The 16,994-nt window shown below is 37.8% G+C and overlaps 1 protein-coding gene across 1 annotated transcript; it reads left to right on the top strand.

The window, feature by feature from the left end:
* Positions 1-310: 310 nt before the first annotated feature.
* Positions 311-16,470, top strand: PPM1G (Protein phosphatase 1G). Its single transcript, XM_051217305.1, has 8 exons — positions 311-507; positions 7,727-8,023; positions 8,061-8,210; positions 8,965-9,125; positions 9,872-9,894; positions 13,178-13,782; positions 14,575-14,886; positions 15,178-16,470. Exons 1-8 carry the CDS (start codon positions 397-399, stop codon positions 15,586-15,588), a joined length of 2,070 nt encoding a protein of 689 aa, XP_051064692.1. The 5' UTR covers positions 311-396; the 3' UTR covers positions 15,589-16,470.
* The last annotated feature ends 524 nt before the right edge of the window (positions 16,471-16,994 follow it).

Here is a 16,994-nt window from a genome sequence, read left to right as displayed (position 1 = left end):
TTTAAATAGAGCGCGCGTTGTTCAGGATATAATGGAAAAGCATCAACAAAATGCACAAGGTAATCACTGGTATGATAATCAACAAAAAAGGATAACATAAAACAAATTTGAAGAAAATTTCAAACTTTAACGGAAATAGTTCAAGCTAAACTCGACCAGGTATGCTTGTAATTCAATAAGTACACGAAATCAAAGTTAATTCACAAGGAGAATGAAATTAATGCACTTAAGAACATTTAAACACTTTCGAGTTATTATTATCTATTGTTGACTCAAGAATTTCCAAAGTCCATCGCGCATTAAACAAGATGGATTTTTGAGAGTGTTTTTCTCTTCCGAAGTTCCCTCAAACTTAACGCGCCAATTTCAGGGAGGTTGTCTATTGCATAGACAAGCATGGGAGCCTATATGTCTAAACCGAAAACAGAGAAAATCTCTGAAGATGGGGCGAATCAATGGATATCTTATAGCTCCTGTTCTATGCAGGGTTGGAGAATGCATCAGGAGGTATGAAGTACACGTGGATCACTATAAACCTCAACTTAGACATTTCATGTTTTGTGAATGTTAACCCCTAAGTTTGGATTTTTCCAACGATTGTGTATTGCCTAAGGCCTCCCACATTTTTATTAGTGTTGTATTTTGCTCAGGTTATAACGTTATATTCTGAGACGTGTACACGTCTTACTTCCAGATGTGTTTTGAACTTTGTGTTATGATCACCTTTATCACCTAGCGTCTCAATATGTATTTTACCTTTCAAAAGTATAGGTGCCTAATAGGTGACCTTCTACTGGCTTATCGCATCCTAGAGACTCCAAGACATTGCCTCAAATACCTAGATAAACACAGTCCTAACACCAACCATATGATTAACACTCAGAAGTTAGAGACAGCATAGCAGAATGATCTGTAGGCACACATTCTGCTCTTCATAAGTGGTCAAAATCTAGAATTCATTGCTGGTTGAGGTAGTCGAAAAGAATTTCCAACAGTCGAAAAAAAGACATACTTAAGGACTCAATGATATCAGTATACTTTACCAATATTTTTCCTTTTATTGTTAAATATACCAAGAATCATACCTGAAGGCCTCGGTGATCCACTATTACTAGATACAAAAGCCAATTAAGCGAGAGCTATTCCGTCCAGATTCAGTTGAATTGAAATTGATTAGCTTTCAGCTTACTGGTAGTTCAGCTTATGTCAATGTTATTTTTATTGTGGTTTTAGGTGGAAGATACGGGGTTAGTGTGTTTTTGTTCTAGGTCTCATTTGAATGATCCTTGTTTGTCCATTCATTTGCAGAACTCCCTCGGGAAACCTATTTTGAATGATATCTTGACCGTCTGGTCTCACCACAGAATATCTGTCGGTTGTAAATTTTAGTAGTGAGACTATCATTTATTAGTGACGTTTGAGCGATGTTACAATGACCTCAATAAAATTCAACCAATTACTCCTAGTTGAAAGCTATATGTCAATGTGGGGAAATAGAATTAGGACTCGGACAATTTGGGGTTAGTGATTAGCATTTTCGTCACAGAATAAGGTCATCTTTGACGACTAAATGCTTTTTAACTATGATGATTCGCTCTTGCTCCGAAATTCAAAACTTGACGTCTTAAATCTCGTTTTATTCTACCATAAGTCCTAGTCTCACCGAACAAGACATGGCATCTGAAAATGCTTTTGACTGGTGCTCTAAGTCATCCTATTAAGTGTAAACCTGTTCGTTAAATCCTGGGAATTATCTTTAGTGACTGAATATCTCGACCGGTGTTATTCAAAATCATTCACAGTGGCGTAGTTTTATTTACTCATGACCATATGAATATTAACTTATATGTAATTCTTAATTTCCCATTTTATACTCGTCATGGACTAAATTTGTTTCTTATTCTGAGTTTTACTCATAATAAGTCCATGTATTAGGAATACTGGAATTATACTGGGGAAATCGGGGAATAAGTTTGTGATTCTTCATCGACCAAGTTAACTGACACATGTGTTGTTATGTATGCCCAAATCGCCTACCTCGACATTTAATCTTGACTTCAGGGTAAATAAAACTAGAGATGAACAGGCCGAGATGTAGCTTCAGTCTATGAAGTCATAGATTTTTAGTTTTATGTGTATTAATAAGTATAGATCACTTGGTTGGACTCTGCGCTGTTAGTCTACTGTTGTATGACTGCTCAAACTCAGTCATGATGACACATACATTCTTTATTTTCTAGATCTTAAGTTCCAATATTCCTTCATATATATGTTCCCACTACATCTCCCTGAACTGTATATTAATCATTTATTCTTCCTCACCTTATTTCTATTACAATTTTATTTCATCATGTAATAATATTATTATTTGAACATAAATCTTGGTACGAAGCAGCACCGAATACATATGCGCCACACAAGTCATTTGATACTGCCCGGGTGCTCAGAGCAGTCAGTCAGCTACAACGTAGGACCAGGCACATTTATGCATCGGTCCAAGTTGCCATACCTCATAAACACAACAAGATGGACACCTGATTCATAAAAGTGCTTAGAGCAAGGCAGGTTGTTTACTTAGAGGGCCACACTCCGAGCCTTTGAACTAAAGGTCTATTCCATAAGGCAGTGGAGCAACTTTAGGAGATCCAGTCCCATAGTAGCCAATGATCAACAATTGGTTCATACGCCTTTTGTTCCTTCAGGACCCTGAAATTCATATGCATCATTGGTTTGGAATTGTGGTTTTCCAACTCCACTACGTGGACTCGATGTTTCCACCAACCCGTTTAAAGCACCGGACATTAACTTTTCGTCCCCTCAATTTCGTAAACGACACCTCCGCCGAGAGGAGGCAGTGAGTAGGACCTCCATGTCAGTGGTTGTATACACGTGGCCATGTGAGAGCATTTTGAGAGGAAGAGCTGACTCTGCCCACCCTCAACCGTACCAGGGCATTTGGGGGCTTCATCATTTAGTGGCATTGTAGCAGGCCAACTCATGTGTGCCAAGTCCTATATTGGTTATGAGTGACTCACATTACGCTTATCTCATCCAAGTTTGATTTATGTGTTAGGCGACTTTACAATTACCATTAATGGAATGCGACTTGTTAACCACTCAGTGATTAATGTACCTAGTTTCGAGTCTCATAATACTACTCGGAAAACTGTAGTGTTTCATGTGTAGTAGTCTGCGTATACCAATCTTACTGTTCATATTTTTTGAATAACCACATCCAATTTTGATCCCAGCAATTGCTTAAAAATGTTGTTGCATATTTTGATAAACTGCCAAAGCATTTACTAAATCAATAAATTTTTTAGGGGCGGCCAAACCAAAACATGGCATCAGTGCTTGAAGTCACTAACTTCTAGTCTGAGCCATGTTGGTAGATGCAGACTACTTGGTTGGGGTCCGCGTGACTATGGTAACCAATGGTTGGAGACTCTTGGTGACATGGCTCAGAATCGATCACAATGGCAGGATTCCAATCCTGTACTCACCCTGGATGGTGAGCAGATAGACGTAGTCGAGAAGTTCGTGTATCTGGGTAGCTTCATAAGTGCTGGTGGGGGTGTGAGTGATGAGATCAATTCACGAATAGTGAAAGCCAGAGCGGCTTATGCCAATCTGGGTCACCTTTGGCGCCTTCGTGATGTTAGTCTGGCTGTAAAAGGTCGGATCTACAACGCGTCGGTGAGAGCAGTTTTGCTCTATGCTTGTGAAACCTGGTCTCCGAGTTGAGGATGTTAGACGACTCTCTGTGTTCGATCATCGTTGTCTCCGAAGGATTGCTGACATTCAGTGGCAACACCATGTTAGTAATACAGAGGTTCGGCATCGTGTGTTTGGGCGCAGAGATGATAATGCAACCGATGTCACCATCTTGAAACACCGGCTTCGGTGGCTTGGAGATGTTCTCCGAATGTCGTCCCAGAGAATTCCACGTCGTGCATTATTTGCCGACTCTGGGACTGGTTGGAAGAAGCGGAGAGGTGGTCAGTGCATGACATGGTGTCGTGGCATGAAAGAAAGCTGCAAAGGACTGGCTTCTGTTGGTCCTTCACGACTCCTTGGTTGGGGTCTGAGAGATGGTGCAACACAGTGGCTAGAGACGTTATCAGATATGGCTCAGAATAGAAGCCAGTGGCGATCCTGCTGTAATCTTCTTTTACTTTCTTCATAAAAAGTGGTTGTGTCTCCCTTACCTGAAAGATTTCTTCCGATTGTACCTTTGCGTTCCCTCATTACTACCACACCACCTTACACCAATCTCTTCGTTACTGTTCTCTCTTTTTTTTCTATTTCTCTTCGAATTCTCATTGTTTTGTGTGGCGCATATATATTTGGTGCCCTCTTGTACCAATATTTATGTGTTCAAATAAATAAATAAATAAGATCACAATGGCGTCGGTGTATACACTCCCTGTCTTCCCTTAAACTAAGAGATTAAAATCGCTTCATACCTTTCTTTCTACGAACCAATTTTTTCTTCTTGTACCATATCTCTATATGCAATCTTTCTCTTATATATTACTACCTTTGACATAACCACTGCTATGAATCCGGTGTTCATCTTGTTGTGTTGATGCGGTATGGCAACCTGGACCGATGCACAAATGTGCCTGGTCCTACGTTGTAGCTGACTGACTGACTGAAATCAATAAATTTGATGTTCATCAGACTTGGTTCCGTTTTTCAAGTAACTCCTAGACTAAGCTGCTAGGATAGGTACTGCATTTATCGATATCTGTCAAGTGAGATAAAGAAATTTTACAAACCCCAAATGCCCTGGTACGGCCGAGAGTGGGCAGAGTCAGCTCTTCCTCTCAAAATGCTCTCACATGGCCACGTGTATACAACCACTGACATGGAGGTCCTACTCACTGCCTCCTCTCGGCGGAGGTGTCGTTTACGAAATTGAGGGGACGAAAAGTTAATGTCTGGCACTTTAACCGGGTTGATGGATATGGAAGAGTTGGAAAATCATGACTCCAAACCAATGGCTCCAGGATTCTGAAGGACAAATGGCTCATGAACATATTGGCCACTGGCTAACATGAGAATTCATATCTTTACGTTACTTCACTGCTTTATGGATTAGACCTTTAGTTCAAAGGCTCCGGGTGTGACCTCCTAAGGAAACTACCTGCTGCGGTCTGGGTGCCCGGGAAGTATCCTAGCCTTCACACAAATCGAACGATTTATGTGGCGTATATCTGTTTGGTTACTCCTTGTATCAATGTTTATGTGTTTAAATAAATAAATGAAGAGGAGCTATCGTTCATGCCCATCTAATTTTCTATTGTTGGTTTTGGGGTTTTAAACTTTTTTTTCATTGTCACTGGTCAGTAAAAGTATGGTGCCATGAATCTCGAAAACTCATCCCCTCCGGCTCAGAACACGATGAAGGGCGAAGTCAACCTAAATATAGGTTGGTAAAATGCCTACGTGATGATCATGAGCACAGATATGTAGCGAAAGCAGTAGAGATGGAAAAGATAACGGCGATAGGTAACAGTAGACAACTGTTCAGACTTATCAATGGAACGGGTATTAAGAATCTGACTGTTAGTGAGACTGAGAAAAACGGAAATATTAATCACTCTAAATGTAAAAGATTGTATGGATTGGCAGAACACTAGGGAACAGTTCAACTGGCATTCAGCCACACTACAGTTACTCACCATCTCTAAGCAATCTGAATGGGAAATTGAAATAAGTTCTTCAACTCAATGGGAGTGTAAAGAATATATGCGATATGAGGCAATGGAGAGCAGTAGTTTGATAAACTAACTCTGATGCTGGGAGAACCAGGCTAGTTTCAGATCTAGACGTGAATGTATAGAACAAATATTCAGCCTTCGGCAGGTTCTAGAACATCGACGACATGAGTTGCTTTGATCGACATTAAGGCAGCATTCGACTGTTGATCGTGAGATTCTGTGGCAATGTTTGTCACTCAAAGGCGTACTAATGAGATACATTATCCTTGTACAGGCTGTACTCTACTTAAACATTACTGGTCGAATCAGATCTTCTGGGGAACAGTCGTCGGAATCAGTCACTGTAAGTGGTGTTCATCGGGGCTGTCCCTCTCTATTCTTATTTAACGTTGTCATATACATGCTTTTAGTGATAACGCTTTATTCGTCTGACCTTTCATTAGAAGATTCACTTGTTGATTTAGATTACATGGATCATGTAGTTCTTTTTGGTGAAGGCGGTGACAAAATGCAGTCTTTTGACCACCTTAAGGAACAATGAAAATATGTTTGGGTTGTGATTGTCTTCTTCCAAATGCCCCCAAACGCCCTGGTATGGCCGAGAGCGGGGTGGGTTCGCCCTCCCTCTCGAAATACTCTCACACGGCCGCGCGTATACAGCCTCTGCCAGGGAAGTCCTACTCACAGCCTTCTCGTGGCGGGGGTGTTGTTTACGAAAATGAGAGGACGAAAAGCGAATGTCCGGCGCTTTAACCGGATTCCAAACCAATGGTGCACATGGGCACCAGTATCCTGCGGGAACAAATGGCGTATGAACCAATTGTTGGTCACCGGCTACCATGGGACTGCATCTCCTTACGATGCTCCACTGCCTTGTGGGTTAGACTTTTAGGTCAAAGGCTCGGGGTGTGGCCCCCTAAGATAACCACCTGCTTCGGTCTGGGCACCCGGGCATTAACGCAGCCCACACGCAATTAATGAACTGAAATTGTGTGGCGCATATATGTTTGGCGCACTCTTGTACCAATATATATGTGTTCAAATAAATAAATAAATAAAATGCAGAATGGTGCTTTAGTACTGGGTCACGTCGGCGTTTAAATTGATGATAGGGAGTGAAGTAGTTGGACGCATCAACTGCTTCACTTATTTCAACAGTCTCATCAATCCTGATGGTTGAGTGTTTGACAAAATCTCGACACGAATTCAGAATTCTTGGTTTAGCAGTAGAGTACTAAGTGAGAATGGCAAATCGATTGGTAAGCTGGTGAGTCTTCATCAACTGAGGTAGTTAGGACATGTGTTGCGTATGCCCAACCACCGCTTACCCCGACGGACGATGTTAGTTGTAGGCATCGAATGGAAATAAACTAGGGACGGCCAAACCAAAACATGGCATCAGTTCATGAAGTCATTCACAGTTAGACTTAACCATGTGTTTAGGTGTAGACTACCTGGTTGTGGTCCCTGTGATTATCATAACTAATGGTTAAAGACTTTGAATGACACGACTCGAAATCATTTGCAATGGTGTAGGTGCATTTATTCTTTATCTTCCCCCAAATTCTTCATAACCTTTTTTATTTTAGTACACTTATGTTTTCTCTTCGAGTTGTATTTTAAATGCCTAATCTTTCTCATTGCCATTGATACTGTTACTACTTTTACTATTCTGAGTTTTGGCCTAACAACTTCATCTCTGCATTAATGAAGTATGGCAACTTGAACCAATGTACATACGTACAGGTTTTACGTTGTAACTGACTGAGTGCCATGAATGAGTGATAAAAATTTTGTGACTTATTTTGAGTTAGCTACTGTGTTCACTCGATAAAAATTACATCTGCTCATTTACATTTTGGAGTGTCATTCCATTATGTTACTGTTGTGACTTTTGAATTTCAGAGCTATTTTCGTCGTTTCAGGATATATGTGTTACACTTTTTATTTAATTGTACTATTCATGTACTTCCGAATTGTTTATTGATTTATGCTTCTAGGATGCTCACAACTGCATACCTAATTTCGATGCATCACGAGGTATTTCCTTCTTTGCGGTTTATGATGGCCACGGTGGATCAGAAGTGGCACGATATTGTGCAGAATACATGCCTGATTTCCTAATGAAACTTCCTTCTTATAATAAATTGGATATGAAGGAAACCTTAAAGCAGTTATTCCTTGATTTCGACGCTACATTAGTAACTCCTGAAACTAGAACTGTTTTAAGTAAAATGTCAGAGACAGACAAAGCCGATAGTTCATCAGAAAAGGAGTCACCTGCTCAAGTCCATTATGTAAGCTCATGAATTTATCTCATAATTGAAAATATAGGCTGCTGATATTGATGGTGATGATGATAATGATGGAGAGGAAGATGAAAATTATTCAGAACTTTTGGCCTTGCGTGCTGAAGCAAACCAACCTTTAGAGGATGTTTTAGAACAGTATGGAGGAGAGGATGCTTTACCTTCGAGCATTAAGGTAAGATTTAACTGCTGAAGTGGACAATCTTTACGTACATTATATATATATATATATATATATATATATATATATATATATATATATATATATATATATATATATATATATATATATATTTAAACACATACATCAGTACAAGGAGGCAACAAATAGATATGTGCTTCATAGATCATTCGATTTGTGTGAGGACTGGGAGACTGCCCGGGTGCCCAAACCGAAGCAGGTGGTTTTCTTAGGAGGCCATACTCGGAGCCTTCGACATAAATGTCTGACCCACAAGGCAGTGGAGCAACGTCAGGAAATGCAGTCCCATGGTAGCCAGTGACCAACGATTGGTTCATATGTCATTTGTTCCTTCATAATCCTGGAGCCTTTGTGCACCATTGGTTTGTAATCAAGGTTTTCCAACTCCATTAGGTGGACTCTCCGTGTCCACCAACTCGGTTAAAGCGCCGGACATTCGCTCTTCCTCCTCTCAATTTCGTAAACAACACCGGTGCCACGAGAAGGCAATGAGTAAGACTTCCCTGGCGGTGGCTATATACGCGTGGCCATGTGAGAGTATTTGGAGATGGAGAGCTGACTCTCCCCACCCTCAGCCGTACTACGGTATTGGGGGGTATATATATATATGCTCATTCGAACGTCTGTTAAAGGCTTTTCACTTGGTAATTAGTTTGCAAATTAAACCAAATTTATTGCTCAAGAATATTCTCTGCATTAATACTTTTCCTTTAAAAAAATACCATAGACTATCCTGGATACCCGACGTCAACAAAAAGTTGGTGAATGTAGTCGTAATTCAAGTAAATCGTCGAAAAGTGTATCAGAAGACAGTGATTCAGAGTTGGACAAAACAACAGATTCTTCTTGCACTAAAGTATCCAATACTACTGCTGACAATCCTGTTGAGTATGTCTAGTTTTCTTTTTCACATCAATTTTTTATCCTATTAGTTTACAGTTATGCAGGTTCTTTTTGCGATTCTATTCTAGAAACAGTCAATTATTGCAGTATGATTGTGTTTGTAAAATCTTGACTGTAGGTTAATGTGTTGGTTTTCTCCACGTATACCTATACAGTAGTATAAGCACTATTTATCGAGTATGTTGTTGGATGGATTTCAAATCATATTTAACTATTTATTACTTTAAAATTGACATTTCCCATATTTCATAGTCAATTAGTTCAGTGTTTTATTTATTCTGTTATATTTTTCAGTATCCAAGGATTCTAGGGAAAGCTTCCGCTCACTTAAATAAAGTTTCTTCCAACCTGGAAACGATTTATGGTTAGGTTTGCTCACAAATAGTATTTATACAATCGTTGGTTAAGGTTTTGATTAAAGTGACTTAAGGTGACGTACTAAAGTGCATTTAAAGTTATATTTCGATTCGGGATTGTGTAGATTGTTGGATTTCATTAAAATCATCAGCCGATCAATGTTAGACCACTGTTTAAGACTTGGAAGCATTGGATGGCCGTTTCGTTTTAATAAATTTCTATCGGATTCATCGTTCACATTGTTTTCTTTAATAAATTATATTTTCTGTATTGTACATATTTCGTAATATAACATATCAGTTTGACTACTTAAATAAAAATAAGCAACTAATCGTTTTTTCGTAATTTTTACTTTATACTCTTCCCGATGTCAGAACTGTTGAACAAGGAGACTTATGTAAGTTTCATTATCTTCTAGTTACTAATTAATGTTTTACATTCAGTATATATATATATGCTAGTTGCAGACGTTCAGTGAATAGCTGAAAGTGAATTATTTGTGCTGTTATAAGCTGTATTCATTTCTGTTTGTTACTCTCTCTACGATGGAGTGTAGACTCCATCGTTTTCTTCGAAATGTTCAATACTCGTTATTTCGGCTTTAAATCCGGCTAGTTATCACGGAATTTATTTTCCAATGGAAATACGGCTTATTCACTCTTGTACTGTGCTAAACCAATGACATTCGACCGATCTGAGCAGCCTAGCGTCCTTATTAGTCCTTTGTTCGACTAGCCCGCTCGAGTTCAGAATACCAATAACAGCTTCCGCTATGCGAATCATCTGTTTCAAACATACCTGGTTTATATACAAGCCAAAGAGACTACATCATACCATAAAATAGGGAGTAATTTTACAAGATCAAGCCAAAAAGTGGTTGTGATTGTGGGAGACTGTAATTAATAAACTGGGCATAACTAGAGAATAGTAAATCATACAGTAATAATCTATAGGTCGAAATGAAGCTTATAATAAGAGGAGTATGAATATATATGAGCTAGTTACTGAATAGTTATACAATAGGAATATATATATATATATATATATATAATATTAGTCCATTAATAGGTCTCAGAAGTTACCCTTAATTTAATCTTCGCTAGGATATAACACTCGTTAACGTCAAAATTTATCCCCTTTCTTTTTGTTTTCAACCTGTACTCTTTTTGCATCAGTAATTTATAATCATAATTGTCGAAACAATAGTCTACATTCCCGTTATTACTTGAACATACTCTCTGACAACTTGGATTGGTATACATATGAATGTCTGATTGAAAACGTCAACCGGATATATAGTCAGGTTTTTAAAATGATGAATAAGATATGATCGACTGATATTTATTTATTTATTTGAACACATAAATATTGGTACAAATTGGCTCTGAATACATATGCGTCACATAAGTCACTTGAGTTTTGTGTGTGTGCTGTGATACTGCCCGGGTGCCCAGACCGAAGCAGATCAACTGATAACCTGTTAAAAAAACTAAATTAATGTATTCATTCATTTATCTGGTTTATTTACTTTGCTTATTAAAGTATAGAAAATTTCGGATGTTTTTTCATTAACATTTTATTGTTGTCATCGAGTGGTCTTTTTATATCGTTTCCTTTTTACACTCAGTCAGTCAGTAACAACGTAGAACTCCGTACGTTCGTACATCAGTTCTAGTTGCCATACCACATTAGCACAGAGATGCAGTTGTCCATTCAAATCCCGTAGTGGTAGAGGTAGTAAGAGTATAAACAGTAACCTGAAAGTTTAGGGTTTGAAGATGTTATTCAAGGAGTATAATCTAGTGAGATAAATATGGAAAGAGAAAAAGGACATGAAGAATTCGGAAGATTAGAATTTGGGAGAACACAAAGTGTGGATGCACCAGCGCGATTGCAAACGATTTTGAGCCATGTCATTCAAGGTCTCTAACCATCGGTTGCTATCATCTCGCGGATCCCAACCAGGTAGTCTACATGTACGAACATGGCTCAGTGCACTTGTCAGTTACTTCGTGGATTTGTGCCATGTTTTGTTCTGTCCTCCCCCAGCTTCTTTCCAATCTACTCCTACACCATAAATTATTGCACGTCGAGGCAGTCGATGTTTCAGCATACTTACCACATATCCCAGCCATTTCAAATGATGAGGTTTCACTACTCCATCAATTGATTTGCCATCCTTACCTAGTACTCATTTCCTAACAACTGCATTACTTACTCGGTGGTCCCAGGATATACGAGCAATGCTTTAAAGATATCTGTGATCGAATACTAGTAACCTACGGATATCCTCTACTCTTACCTGCCATGTTTCACTGCCATAAAGTAGAACAGAACGAACTACTGCGCAGTGACCCCTTTCAATTGGTAGACGGATATCTCGCGATTTGGCAAAAGCTAGTCGAGCTTTCTTTATCCGTGCTGAGATTTCGTCATACATCAGACCACATGGGCTAATGAGAATCCCAAAATAAGTGGGGCGATCGACACACTCAACTACTTCACTCCCTGCCATCATTCCAGTTGTCGATGCAACCAAATTCTGAAGCAACATTTGCATTTCGAGGAGGAGAGTGGCATCCCGAACCTGCTTGCATTGTTGCTTACGGTGGTCAGAAGACTGTATTTTGTCAGCATCTTCACTGAATAGAACTATGTTATCGGCTTCTTTTTACACTAAAGATAATGTATCAGTAAGTTGTCATAAACAGTTGAGTTTTGTTATTAAAAATAGGACAAAAGGCGAAACTAATTTAATAGATATGATAGAGAAATAACGAAAAAATTGTTTATGCTTTACATACAGAAAAGAAGCTTTTCTTTCGCATTGGAATCCATGAGATTCGTCCGTTATTCCGGGACTAGTTGTATTGTATTGTCTTAGTGTTGGTTGATCTTCCTGTATTTGACCAGTGATACTATGACCTTTCTTTAACTAATAATTCACCGGCAGTGAGACAACGACAGGAATTCATATTTAATATCTATTGTTTCAAGGTGCAGTTACTCACGTTCATCTGCTAGATACGATACCCGGAGTTGAATAACACCACACGAGGGAGATAAACTACTCTTGTACGATTTAATTTATAACTCAAAGTAGTATGATAATATTGATTGGTTATCTGACCGTATACCTTGTTAACGTGGGAAAATCAGTTAACAAATCTTGCTGTATATATTTATTGAAACATGTAAAACTTGCTTAAAGGATAACCTAAAATTTGTTAATTAAAGTATGAATGTGTGTAAAAATAAGTTTAATTAGTTCTAATTCAGTATGTATAGAACTTTATTATTTATTGATTTAGTACACAAATATTCATTTTGATCAGTGGAGTTCAGCTGTGTTGGGTATGAGGAAAGTATCTACCAAAAAATCAACAGAAAAGTCACGCAATATCTCATGTTGATTATATTTAGACTTGTAAATTATTGAACGGTGTCTCAGTTAGGTGCTCATGAACGGAACGGAAGGTTCTGTATTCGATCCACAGTCACATGATCTCCGTATTGTACTGTTGGGAAGCCCCATAATAGGACAAAATAATTGTTTTGTGTTTTTCAGGTTTTCACTGATTGTTTTACTTCGAACAGTTTGTGGTCTCAAATGAATGTATTTGAGTTCAGAATATTATTATGACAATTTTGTATATTAATAAATCTTGCTCTTTTCTTAGCTTCTGAATCTAGTTGTAAAACAGACAGTACTACATTTTCTAACAATGATGAAAATACAAAGAAAGAGTTATCAAGTGGATCATTAGAAATGCCTACAGATACAAGTGTAAACAATTCTACAGTGACCAATACAAAGAATGATGTTGATGATGAAAGCGACGATGAAAGTGCAGATTTTGATCCGTCAATTGAATTCGAAGATAGCGATGATGACGATGATGATGAAGAGGAAGATGAGGAGGAGGATGACGATGATGAAGAAGACGAAGAGGATGACGACGACGACGAACTGACTGGTTTTTCTATACCACGTTCTATAGCAGACACTGAAGAATCAGAACCTGGAATAGATAGTGGGACAACTGCATGTGTTGCTGTTCTTGTACCAGTCAATGGTGTTATACGCTTGTATGTTGCTAATGCTGGCGATTCACGAGCTGTACTCTGTCGTGGTGGTGCTGCGGTCGACTTATCAAATGATCATAAACCTGAGGATGAAGATGAAAAAGCTCGGATTGTTGCAGCTGGTGGAACTGTAACACGTGATGGCCGAGTCAATGGTGGTCTTAATCTCAGTCGCGCTCTTGGTGATCATAGTTATAAGGTGAGATTGTGCATGGAAAAGTCATACTTTGACTTTAAGTGTGTGTTTTTACGATGATGGGGTGCACTCCGGACCCACGACTTACTAACTAAAAGTTAAATGCTTCAACTATTAACTGACCCATAAAGTATGTTCTACTAATCAATTTAATCCCTTTGCTTTAAAGTGACGACCAAGTTTACCAACTAATATCTCGAATGTTCTGTTTTCAATCAGTGATTGCATATGGAATCTAAATCGCACAGTTTATTTCATTTCGAATTGTCCTTGAAGTTTTCGACCATTTCTTTTGGTGTTCAGTGCCTGTTCTGCAATCGAGGCGTCATTTGGCCATACTGATATATGTATTCGTTTGAGACTGCTACAGTTGCACATTACCCCTCTTCCTGTCCACCGTTATGTACCATCATATAACGACATGCAACCGCATAGTTTGTTTGTGGTCTATTCCGAGATGCTTACCCGCATGGTGTAACGGTGGCAGCCGATGCCTGACTCTTCAATACGCTAATCCTAATGTTTTGTATCTATTAGATTTTATAATGTACCGATGGGAAATAAGATCAAAATAATTGTCAGAGAACATTTATATATTTATCAAGGTTAGTGACCACTACTGTCTGGCAAAAACCCCGTTCCAAATAATTCGATTTGAAAAAGTCCATAGAGCTACTAGTCCTTGAAGCTAAAGAGCGACTCATAACCGATAAGTACTCGGCAAATGAATTACACATTTATTTCGAATTATGTACAGTTAACCATAACACAATAACCGTCTTATTTCTTTTACAGCAAACTCCAAATATTCCATTAACAGATCAAATGATCACACCATCCCCAGATGTTACTGAAATAGATTTAATTCCATCAGCAGATGAATTTTTAGTCATTGCATGTGATGGAGTATGGAATTCAATGACAAGTCAAGAGGTTGTAGAATTTATTCAAGACCGTTTACATCCTCCTACTATAAACAATAGCAGTAGTGAAAACACTTCAAACAATCATTCGAATTCCGGTGCTGATGTCAGTAAAAATGGCAATGATCTTGATGAGGTCGGCAAATTGGATTCGTCTGATCAACTAACAAAAATATGTCATGAAGTAAGATAGGTATTTTTTTCAGATTTTGTATCTGAGAGGATTAGCAACTAATATCCCTCTTGCTCTGTACAAAAAGAGATGTAGTTTAGTTGACTGCATAAGTTGCTATTACAAGTCTGATGGTGTTGAACAGGTTTCTCGTTAGTAGTATATTCATACTTTATGTATATACTGTTTTTGTTTCGAAGAATCAGTTCCAGGTTTATACCTGCACTTCACAATTAGTTTGAACATCTGGGTGATTTCAGTATCTACCAGTAAAATTGATGTTTGTTTTTCTTTTACTCACAGATTTTCGATCATTGTTTGGCGCCGAATACCGACGGTGACGGTACAGGCTGTGATAATATGACCTGTATTATAGTTCGTTTTGACAATCTTCCTGGTTGGGTTGAATATTACGAAAATAAAGGTAATGCATTAATTGATTCAACTATCATATCAACAGTCAACGCCAAAAACACATCGACGACAACAACACTATCACCAAGGAAACGACCAATCTCTCATGAAACCTCCGAGGATAGTAATCATGATGGTGAAACACATATTACTATTAATGATACCAATGGAAATAATTCATCTCCTACCATTGATAGTCAGACGACTACAATAAAACGTCCAAAACTGGAATTACTCCAATCGGAGAATTCCTTGGAACCAACAATTACAAATGGTAAAAGTAGCAGTGTTAACTATTAATGTTATTAATTTTATGAAATGAAAAATGCAGGAAACCAATAACAAATGGCAGTTGCATTTTTCTTTGTGTTTTGGTAATTAACTTGTTTATAAACACAACACTATTAATTCTATTATCATCATCATCATCATTCAGGCAATCAACTGCCAAAAATGACTAAGATTTGATCATTGTCTACGTGTTTTTATTCTCACAATTATGTTCGTTCCGTTCATTACAGGGTTATAGCATCCTTGGTGATCGCTCTTTTTTTTTAAATCCCTGTCATTGTTTGTTGTTTTTGACAGAGAATAAAAGAAATGAACATAGAGTGCATTTATCATTCACTATAAAATAATGAGAATAATCAATATACTACTGATAAAAGTAGTACATTTTCACATAAACACACAAATAATTATATATGTGTATAAATCTAATTGTTTTATTCATCATAAATGGAATTGAGATCTTGTAACTTAAGTGTAATAGTGATAGTGACGTATTTATGTGTTGCTACCAACTACCACCACCATCACCACTACTATGTTGTTCGCCCTCCCTCCCTCCTTCGTTCTATTTATTTACATTATGTTATCATCGTGTTTTTTTTAAAAAAAAATTAAAGAAATAATCTCATTAAATATGCAACAATTCATTGTTCTTCGTTCAATTCTATTATATAACCAGATGTAATTTAATCTTATTCACTTTGTAACTAAAATCATTCTACATTTGGGTTATTTTTCGTTCGTCACCCCCTCCCCCCTATCCAAACAAACAATGCTCAAATTGTTTTTGCATAAAGAAAAATTTTTTTTATTACTCTGTATACATTTTTATGTACTTGCTTAATATAATTGTAAAAAAACATGAATACATAAACACAATAAGAATATCTTGATGTCTTTGTTTATATAAAAAAAAACAAGGTAGTGTCCGTCTGTGAAAAAAAAAGTTTTTCGCTCCGTCGGTTAGCTTGTTTTTTCTGTTGTTGTTGTTGAGCAAATCATTATTTTGTAATCCACAACTATACTGTTGATGTCTAACATTCGAATATTTCAATATATATATATAAAGATTCGTAGCGGAGTTTTTAGTAGGAATGTCAAACTTTTAGAGTAAAAAAAGGTGAATAACTCGAGTACTGTTAGGAGTATAAGATGTTTGTCACTTCCATGTTGCTCACAATTCTTGTAGAGGTACACGAAGAATGGGATTCGGATAGTTTTGACAACTCGGGAACGTGATAACAGATCCCTAAGGCTGGGTAGAAGCGTCTTTTCTTTTACTTTTACACGTGTTGGCTACGTATTTCAGTATGCGTCAGTGGGATGAGATGTGTTATATTTTGTAACCTATAGTTGTCAGAGGTGAAAAGTCACTGCAATCACAACCTTGTATAGTCAGCAGTTACGGTTCGTAC

The sequence above is a fragment of the Schistosoma haematobium genome, chromosome 5 (assembly GCF_000699445.3).
Source record: "Schistosoma haematobium chromosome 5, whole genome shotgun sequence".
NCBI classification, from domain to species: domain Eukaryota; kingdom Metazoa; phylum Platyhelminthes; class Trematoda; order Strigeidida; family Schistosomatidae; genus Schistosoma; species Schistosoma haematobium.
Note: the sequence above shows the minus strand (reverse complement) of the source record. Positions and strands in the feature narration are given on the sequence as shown.

Coding starts and splice junctions, on each gene's coding strand:
- PPM1G (XM_051217305.1), top strand. CDS start 397: ATGGGAGCCTATATGTCTAAACCGAAAACAGAGAAAATCTCTGAAGAT. Junction 8,211..8,964: donor CTTTACCTTCGAGCATTAAG/GTAAGATTTAAC, acceptor AAAATACCATAG/ACTATCCTGGATACCCGACG. Junction 9,126..9,871: donor ACTGCTGACAATCCTGTTGA/GTATGTCTAGTT, acceptor TCCCGATGTCAG/AACTGTTGAACAAGGAGACT.